The sequence below is a fragment of the Microtus ochrogaster genome, unplaced genomic scaffold, assembly GCF_000317375.1.
Source record: "Microtus ochrogaster isolate Prairie Vole_2 unplaced genomic scaffold, MicOch1.0 UNK1, whole genome shotgun sequence".
In the NCBI taxonomy this organism is placed as follows: domain Eukaryota; kingdom Metazoa; phylum Chordata; class Mammalia; order Rodentia; family Cricetidae; genus Microtus; species Microtus ochrogaster.
This window is the reverse complement of record NW_004949099.1, coordinates 1,137,501-1,147,344: the sequence shown is the minus strand read 5'-3', so window position 1 is coordinate 1,147,344 and position 9,844 is coordinate 1,137,501. Positions and strand designations below refer to the sequence as shown.

Sequence of the window (9,844 nt, the reverse complement as noted above, 5' to 3'; positions counted from 1 at the left end):
GCTGGTCTCGAACTCACAGAGATCCGCCTGCCTCTGCCTCCTGAGTGCTGGGATTAAAGGTGTGAGCCACCACTGCCCTGCTTTTGGTTGCTTTCTTAAGACAAGGTTTCTCTGTGTAGCACTGTCTTGGAATTCGCTCTGTAGACTAGGTTGGACTTGACTCACAGAGATTCACCTCCCTCTGCCTCCCAAGTGCTGGGGTTAAAAGTGTGTGTTGCTGCCGCCTCCAGGCAGCACTTAAGAACTTTTTGTTTTTTATTTTTCATTTTTCGATACAGGGTTTCTCTGTGGTTTTGGAGCCTGTCCTGGAACTAGCTCTTGTAGACCAGGCTGGTCTCGAACTCACAGAGGTCCGCCTGCCTCTGCCTCCCGAGTGCTGGGATTAAATGCCTGCGCCACCACCGCCTGGCTCACTTAAGAACTTTAAATCATAAAACTAGCCAGGTGTGCTGGCACATGGCTTTAATCCCTGCATTCACGAGGCAGAAGCAGGCAGGTCTCTGTGAGTCTGGGGCTAGCCTGGTCTACATATTAAGTTCCAGACCAGTCATGGTTACATAACAAGATCAAAGATATCACAGAAGCAGGTGGAGGTTTATATTTAGATGATAAGTTCTCAGAAAATGTGGGCAACTTTGGCTTCACTCGTGTACGACAATAGAACTCTGGGGCCCTGGATTGTGGACACAATTTCTTGACACGGCATATCGCCAGTTCTTGACTCCTGTTAAGTCAGCTCAGGAAAGTTCAGATATCACTCTGACTGTTTTCTTCAAAGTTGGAAACAGGTAGACAGGTCCTCTCTCATGATGGAATGGCTTAGGTTCATTTCCTGTCAGTTTCTGTGTACCAATACTGGTGTCCGTTCAGAAATATCAGAATCTATCCCAGGCTGTGCTGATGAAAAGTGCCTAGGGCCCTTTCATCCACGGAAGATCCCACTTAAGAAAAAACAAACCACTTAGTCACTTAATTAAGCTCATTTTAATAAAGAGTATAGGAGTTTACAACCCAAACAATTATCCATAAAGACTATCAGATACACGATAGATCACACCCAGAGAGAACAACATAAATCCAACAGCCTGCAATGACAGGCATTACAAAAACTGCTGGGAATGACCTTCTGGTTTCCCCAAGATTGTTTGCAAGGTGAGGATGCCTAAGATCTGCTGACCTCAGCACTCCTTCCAGGCTGCTTACAGACCCTCACTCAAGCAACTCCAAATACTGCCAGCAGAGGGTGCTCACCTTCCCTCCTCGAAATATGCATGGTCCGTGGCCTCTGTTATTTGGTTTCTGTTCCCTAAAAATGACATCAAATGTTCCATTCAAAATAACATCTTCAGGCCCTGTGGTGCAGGTCACCACTGTCCTCCCAGTGCCACCCACAAGAAGGTGCTTCCTTGGGAAGAATACTCAAGCAATGGCTGGTCAACTCCCTCACCACAGATGCAAACAACTCCAATGTTAAATTTGGAGGTTTGGCGGAGGGAACTGAGTTGTGGTGCCAGCTGCCTGTGGTCCCTCCCCAGCCCTCTTCAGATAATGAACTGAAGGGCTAGAGCTAACCCCACGAAGGAAGCAGGAGGATGCAGGTCTGCGCACACAGACACTGAGAAACCCTTCACACAAGAATCTTTGGTAGATTTGCAGAACACAGCAGGCACACCATTTCCAAAGGAAAATAGTCTACTGTCTCTCATTACCTCAGAGTCAAAGTGCTGGAGACTGGACATGGGTCCTTGCAGTTTAAGCATGTGGTATCAGCCAACCATGACCTATTTTTGACTGATGCTGAAAAAAACATTCTGAAATTTCTTGCCAAAGGGAATCTGATCCCCTTTGTGTATATATACATGGTTCCACCACAAGGCAGCACAAGTAATGTTTACCATCAACTCAGAGCTGTGTAACACTTGCCTAAGCCAGAGGTTGAGGTTGCTGAACTATAGCTGACAACACTAATGGAATTACAAGTTACAGAAACTTTGTAGGTAACAAGCCACATGTAGTTAATATTTAGCCTTTGTATATGTTTTGAGACAAGGTCTTGCTATGTAGCCCAAGCAGGCCTCGAACTCACAGTGAACCTCCTGCCTCATTACAGGCATGTGCCCCCATGACCAGCACTTAGCTATTTTTGCTCTTCTAGAGTCCGCTCACATATACTCATTCTAGAGCTATGTAGGATCAGGGGGCAGAGTGCCCTCTGGGCTACATCTCCAAAGAGGAAAACTGGGTCCTGCCAACCTTCCTCTGTCCTTGATTCTAGGGGAAGGTGAACCATTTCACTGTTAGATTGTCAAGGCTGGCCCGAATCCTAAAATGAGATTTTAGAGTAGCCACCGCAAGCTAGTGTGACAGGTCATGACCCACTCATTAGTCGGGTCAAATAGGAGAAAGCTGAGGGAGGAAATTAAGGGAGAGTAGAAATGGGGAGTGGGGAGCACAAAGACCTCTGGGAACAGAACAGAAACAATTTACAACTAGACACTACTTTTTATTCTTAAGCATTTTGAAACTTTTTCTTTAGTGATATTTTATTAGGTTTTCAAGTGTTCTGGTGGTTAGAGCAAAACAAATATTGATTGATAAAGGTTATCACTCAAATGACATGATTTCACTTACAACCCCCAGTGTTTAATCTTTTAGTGAAGCACTGGAAGGCTCGGAAACAGGGTGGCCATGGAAAGTGTCGAGATGCTCCCGCCTTCTTCCGCTGGACTCCTGCACACTACCTGTCATCAAAACGTTTGATTCTGATTTAAAAAAAAAATATGCTGTAACCAGCAGCTGTTTGGGAGTTGACTGCTATGTGTTCTAAAGGTTGAATGCAAAAGACACAGCAGGGAGCAACATCTCTTTCCATTTGAGGGACCCAAATGGACTCCGCTGGAAGCTGCCCCGTCCCTGTTGGAGAGAGCACTGCACTTCCTCCTCTTAAGTTTCCTATTTGAAGTAATGCATACATATCTCACAATCCGATACATGTTTTGATTATTTTCATTTACAGAATAAAAATATAGAATTTCTTATTGTCAGATCACTCTAATACTTTATGCACCAGTGAAGAGTGGCTGAAAACACTGACAAGCACATGGTCCAACACTTAATAAATATACAACAGGCCAGAAAGACAGCATTCTGTTGAATGTTTAGAAGATCTCAGTTACCAGATGAAATTGAGATACAACATGGGTTAGTGAGTAGCACACGTGTGCGCACACACACACACACACACACACACACACACTGGGGCCTGCACCAGTACATAGGTAGGTCTTCAACCCTACCAGTGAGCCAAGACAAAACAACCTGTATGAACTAAAATTTGCTTTCAGAACCAACTTTCCTCACTTCCATGGCTAGATTGTTCACCATCACATGATGAACAATTTGTGTGCTCTCTCTTGTCTCCTGGTACTGGAATAAATCCAGTGGTTGCACATGCTAGGTAAGCATTCTACCACTTAAATACAAAACCAGCCCTCTTTAAATTTCAATATTAAGGTCCTGCTAAGTTGCTCAGGCTGGTCTTGATTTGAACTCACAATTGTTTTGCCTCGGTCTCCCAAGTATTGAGATCGTAGGTGTGCCTGCCACAGATGTTCACTTCTTATCTTTTTATTTATTTATTTATTTTTTGGCGCTAAAGAGCTGTATTGTAAGCCTAAGAAATTAGTGAGCCATTTTCCATGACACATAAGTTAGCTCAGTTAACAGTGTTCATTAGTCAGCTGACAGGGAGGAACCCAGAGGCTCACTGTGCCAGGCTCCACCTCTGAGCTATGTCCTCGGTCTACCACATCATTCAGGAGTTCCTTAGTGCATGATGCGGCTTAAGGCTTTAGCTAAAGATATTCTGACTCATCTCTTTCTACTGCGTCAAAAGTTCACAATTTTCTGTGTTTCCTATGAAATATACAAAGCGACCAACACACAGCGGAAATTAAAACAAAGTACAGTACTTCATTGACACTGTTCCTCTTCCTTATTATTAAACTGTTAGAGTATGGTCACTGGCAATTTACAACTGATTCATAGACTTTAAGAACTCCTAATTCCCCGTGAAACAAACTTTCCAGATTTCCACTCAGGATGGCATCCCACCAGGACACCTGATCATTCAATTGCACACTGATCCTGTAATCCAGACTCTTCCTTCAGAACTCACGAGTTGGCTAGTCTCTTGTCAGATTTCCTTCGCCAAGTGCCACAGAGGAGAAGACAAGCTGCATGTGGTCACACTCACTCCCGAGGAAAAGACGTCAGGTAGACTTCCTACTCAGTAGATGAAAAAGGCCCCAAGCCCACACTTCACAAACGATTCAACTATATAAAATAAGGAGTGCATGATTTTCTTCTAATTTGGACCTTGTGAATTAAAATGACTGTATGATTAGATGGAGTGATCCAGTAATCAAAGTGACAACAGTCTGCAGCACGGTTACGAAGCTGATGCTGACCTTGCGTTCTAAAGTTCCTATTCTTGAGATGGGTCCTTGTATGTTGCCAAAGCTGGCTTGAGCTGCTAGGCTCAGGCTGTCCTGTCTCGGCCTTCTAAGCAGCTGGGTCTACAGGTCTGAGCTTGTGACATCAAGTGAGGGCGCTGTCTAAACAGCCCCATCCCATTTCACATGCCTTTGAGGGCTTCTCCTGAAAACACGTGTGGGAAGATTGGTTGCAAAATTCCGTGTATATTCCCAAACTACTCATTTAACAGAAAGACCAGTTTGTATCCACTAGTATTCAAAACATTCAAAAATATTAACTGAGAAAGCAAATTCCTAGAGAGAATAGTTAGACTTTACTGAAGTGTAAGGCAGGTTTCTGGTGGGGGCGGGGACCCTGACACACTGCCTGTTATTTAAACAGGTGGAGAATACCAAAAAGAGAAGTACTAACAAAAGTTCCCTTTCACCCTCTTAAGACAAGCTTTCGCTCACTGGCTGGCCTGAATCTTGCTATATAGACAAGGCTGACCTCAAATTCACAGAGATCCACCTGTCTCTGCCTCACAAGTTTTGGGGTTAAGGTGCCTGCCACCACACCAGGCAAAAAGTAACCATTCTTATGTTAACTGCCAAGAGTCCTGGGCTTTATTCTATTATTTCTGGGTGTACTGAGGACAGAATCCAGGGTATGGTGCATACAAAGCATGTATTCTTCCACCAAGTTGTACAACCAGACCCTGACTTTCAAATTTAAAGGATATCACAACTAAATGATTCCAAGTGCAGCCTGGCATTTAGGCTTCATTACTGGATAAATTTTCAGTAATTCTTTTATTTTTGGGGACAGTGTCTCAGGTAGTCTAGGCTGGCCTTGAACCCCTTTCCTGCTTACAGGAGTATGCTCCCATGCCCAGTTCCTAGCAATTTTTCTATCACTAATCTAGCTTGATGAACTCTTCAGAGTTCCCTGAGCAAGTGGAGGAACTATGCTAGAAGTTGTAAGCACACACTCTGAGTATGGTGCAGGCTGTCTCCATGAAACTCGGCTTCCTCAGCAGAAACCTCACTGCAGAGTCACGGGCTTTCTTTTAAGGCACTAAAAATGAATGGTATGAAAACACAGGGATGAGTCAGAGCTTTCCAGAAATAAAAACGCACTTCTGAAAACACAGCCAGTCACCTGTCTGTTCTACTTTAACATCTGAACGGAACAGCTAATTTAAACATCTGCAAGGACAGCTGACCAGCACTTTCTCATTTTCAACTTCTAGAGGCAACAGAGGTGTATGGGGAGAGTTTAGGGGAGGAAACAGGCAACGCAGTTTGTGGCTTAGGGTCCTGATTAATGAATTTCATAACAAAGGTACCCAGGAAGGATTACCAGTGACTGCAATACTAAAGATGCTCTTCCTCTGATGCCAGGGAAAAACAGAAGGACCAGTGACTTTTTTGGGTGGGAGGAGAGGGTGTTGAGATATGGTGGCCTGGAATTCAGTATTAAGACTAGGTTAGCCTCTAACTTGTGGTAATTCTCCTGTCTCAGTTTCCTAAGAACTAGGATTACAAGCATGAGATTCCATGTCCAGTTTTGGATATTTGATTTTTCAAAACCAGGTAAATGGAATTTAAAAATTCATTCTGAAACCTCATTTTCAACAGAATTGCCCCATATGGTCCAACAACTTCAATTTTACCATGAGAAAAAAAAATGCAAATAAAGCCAAGGTTCAAGTCAGGCAAATACAAGGAAATGATTGGATAATGGAGGTAGGCATGGCAGTTTCACTCTAAAAAGTCTAAACAGTGAACTGTGGGAAGGCAGAGTGAGCTTTCCCCACCTGTGTGCTCTTCTGCATGACAGAATCTGAGCCATATCATGACCAGACATCTGTGCACACAGGCCAGCTTGGCTCGTATAGACTCAGTGACAGATCCCAGAATCCTCTGAGAGTGAATAATGAGGAGCTGAAGGACTGACTTTTTCAGATGTGCAGTGGGTTTATATTGCTGTTTTTTTCTTCCTAGAAATACTTCCAAGAGTATCGTTGAGTGCTGGGATTCATCTTGACTCTTTGATCCAAGCACCTCCCCATAGGAGCTGCTGGCCTTCAAAACTGTGGTGTAATACAGCCCCTGTTACCAGGGAGTAAAATATTCCTGGATTAAAAAGGTGTCTGGGCAGAGAAGAATCAGAGTTCAGATGCAGGTGGAATGCCTATATGAAGGAACAGCAATGCCAACAAGTCCAGAAATGAGCATAAACAGAAGCAGGAAGTGTAACCTAAAGAGCTTCGGCTCTGAGGCTGGGACTGCAAAGTCACAGTGGCTACTCCCTGAAAGGCCAGCCAGGAGTGGTGTGCTAGGTGTTGGTGGGGTAGGTGGAGGAAGGCCACAGGCTGGTCTCGTGCCTACGGTTTCTGTTTGCCTGCTTTTGACGGAAAGGGCGCTAAAGAGAAAGGGTCAGCGGCAGGCAGCTCTGTAGTCCTGGAGGACAGAGATGTGACAGACACAGAGCCAGCTAGCAACTGCTTATTGCTCTGTGAAACAATCTTGTAGGCAGCGATGGGCTGAGCTTCTGGACTTGGCTCATCTTCTGGGCTATAGTGTCGGGAATATTTGGATAAAGCCTGGGGGCGGAATGGCTTGCAAGCCATAGGCCCGGAGAAGGCTTCTTTCTGGAACTGCAGTCCTCTGTTTCTGTCAGTAGGATGACCCCCAGATTCCAGGGGAGATCCCCGGGGAGAGCTGTTGTCAAAATGGTCTGCCACCTGGACAGAGTGGGAGGGGAGACCGGCCTGCTGTGCAAAGCCAGTCACAGGATACTGCACCTGGGCAGGGGGGTACATGGCCCTATCACGGCCTGGAAGCAGGAACCCTTCACTGGGCTGACTAAGGCTGGCCTGCACCGGCAAATCCTGTGAGGAGCCCTGCACAGCCAGTAACTCCTCCACGCTCCTCTTCTTGGTAAAAGGAGCTCTGGAGAACACGTCCACCTCCTCTGTCTGGGAAGGAGCTATACTGCCCTTGGAGACAAAGGGGGCTTTGGAGAAAATGTCCACGTCATCTGCTGGAACCAGTGAGCTCCTGAAGGGGGCTATGGCAAAGACATCAGGCTCTCCAAGACCATCCGAGGCCTGCTGGTTGACTGGCAAGAACTGGCTCTTTTTCCCGCCTCGTCCTCCCTTTTCTGGCTCAGCAGACACTCCAGGCTCAGTGAACAGGGTGGCTTCTCCCAGCTTCCCCTGAGGAGGTCTGCAGCTCTCATCCTCCTCTTCAGACTCCAGGAGAGGCCGAGACCCGCTGCAGTCCAACATGTCCCCCTCCAGGTCAGTGCCCTCCTCCTCGCTGCTGTGGAAGGAGCTATTGCTGGAAGGGCCCTCTCGGGCCAGGGAGGCAGACTCTAAGGTGTTCTGAGTCTTTGTTCCAGAAATTCTGCAGGGATCTGGATAGAGGGCGAGGCCTTTGGCACCCACAGGTTCTTTAAAGTGCTCTACAGTAATTACAGGACAAGGACTGGGTTCTCTCTGGAGACCTAGAAAGGCATAAAATTTAGAATTAATGTGGAGGCTGGGTCAAAACCTTCCGGAACATTTAATGGTCAACCGAGGAAGATACATTGTGGAATCAAATGATAGATGTTGAAAATGGAAAAACAGAAAAATAAAGTCAAGCAAGGTAAATGCACACAGACTGAAGTCACAACCACCATCTCACACTTTGGACCATGATAGACACAATGAGCAGGAAAGGTGAAATGTTGGGCACGCAGACACTCAGGACAACACTCCTACTTGATCATGATAGACACAATGAGCAGGAAAGGTGGAATGTTAGGCACGCAGACACTCAGGACAACACTCCTACTTGCAGGCCAGGCACAGACACCTGCTCTACCTGTCTCAGAGCCAATCGGAAACAAGTTCAGTCATTCCTCTCCACATAAGTCAGACAGTCTGGGGCTATGGAGAACCACTGCCCGCGAATGAATGGAACTCCATGTGCAGAAAGACAGCCCCCCTGACAGGCAGAACGCGGCTGTCAGTAAATGCACGCTTACTTGATGACACACTGCAAGCAGTGCTCACAGAGCACTTGGTGCCTGATTCAAATATGGAGGGTACTTTCTGAGTCATACTAGATGACATCAACTTTAGCTGGAGTGGCCCTAGAATTTTGTTTTTAGTGTCCCAAGTTAACAATGGTCTCTGATTAATAAATCTGCCATAAGTTCTTTATGCAGAAATACTAGCAAACTCCAATGTCCTAGCCCAAGTGGTAATGTAGGTAGAGGTGCCTCTGGGTGCTCTGGCATTTAAATCAAATAGACAATTATCAGAATGCAATAGAGCTTACCTTCCAAGAAATATTAGCAGGTTAGAAGTATGTCATTGGGCACATGTTAGCAAGAGGGTAGGAAAAAGGCATATGTAACTAAGCAAGAAGAATCCAGAGAAAGGGTGGGTGGGGGTGGGGTATAAAGGGCAAAATATATTTCACTATGGGTTCAAAAAAGACATACCACCAGAATGTCCCAACCCACCAGGATACTAACTATTGGACATCCCCTCCCGACTGGGGCCCCCTCCCTCCAGTGAGTACCTTACCAGGCAGGGATTTCTGCTACACATTGACCTCTACTAACATTCTCGCTTCAACTAAGCACACAGCACAGAGGAAGGGGCCACAAAGTTGGTTTATTGGAAAACCAGTTACTTAGAGAGAATTTACACTGTAGAGAACAGAAAGAGGGGGTTGAGCATTTTATTAAGACACTATTCAAAAAAAAAAGAAAAAAGAGAAGAAAAAAAAAAGACACTATACAAAAATACCATTTTCCTAAATCCTGTAACTAATTTTAAAGAAGTGCTTCATTTTAATCAGCTGACAATAAAAAATTTCTAGAAGGTTTTCCCCCTTGCTGTTATTTCCTTTTCTAATAGTTTGGACACAATAAATTCTGAACTCAAAATTTAAGTTGAATTGTTTGGTACAGTGTGGCTTTTAAAATAATATTTGAAGAATGTGAATTTGAAGAGAATGAAGTTTCTTTGCATTGTAAGTCTAATGCATGTAGTCAAGTATTGATACAGAAACCAGAAGAGAATGAAAACCTCCTGCTCGCTCACAGCGTATATGGGCACAACCCTAATTTCCCAAGCAAGAGAACTGAGATCAGACTGATCTCAGAGACACCCAGCTAAACTTCTGTGAGGGAACTAAATTAAGGGGGAAAGAAAGAACCACTAATTTTCAAAATAAAACTCATCAAGAGCTGGGCGGTGGTGGCGCACGCCTTTAATCCCTGCACTTGGGAGGCAGAGGCAGGCGGATCTCTGTGAGTTCGAGACCAGCCTGGTCTACAAGAGCTAGTTCCAGGACAGGCTCCA

The 9,844-nt window shown here is 45.2% G+C and overlaps 1 protein-coding gene across 2 annotated transcripts in view; it reads right to left on the bottom strand.

Moving 5' to 3' along the window:
• Positions 1–973: 973 nt before the first annotated feature.
• The window catches only part of Aak1 (AP2 associated kinase 1), a 172,302-nt gene continuing 163,431 nt past the window's right edge, over positions 974–9,844 (bottom strand). For both annotated transcript variants that reach the window (XM_026788149.1, XM_013352971.2), the window contains exon 17: positions 974–7,989. In XM_026788149.1, the coding sequence (XP_026643950.1) occupies positions 6,866–7,989 (1,124 nt within the window). In that variant the 3' untranslated portion in view covers positions 974–6,865. The remainder of the gene's footprint in view (positions 7,990–9,844) is intronic.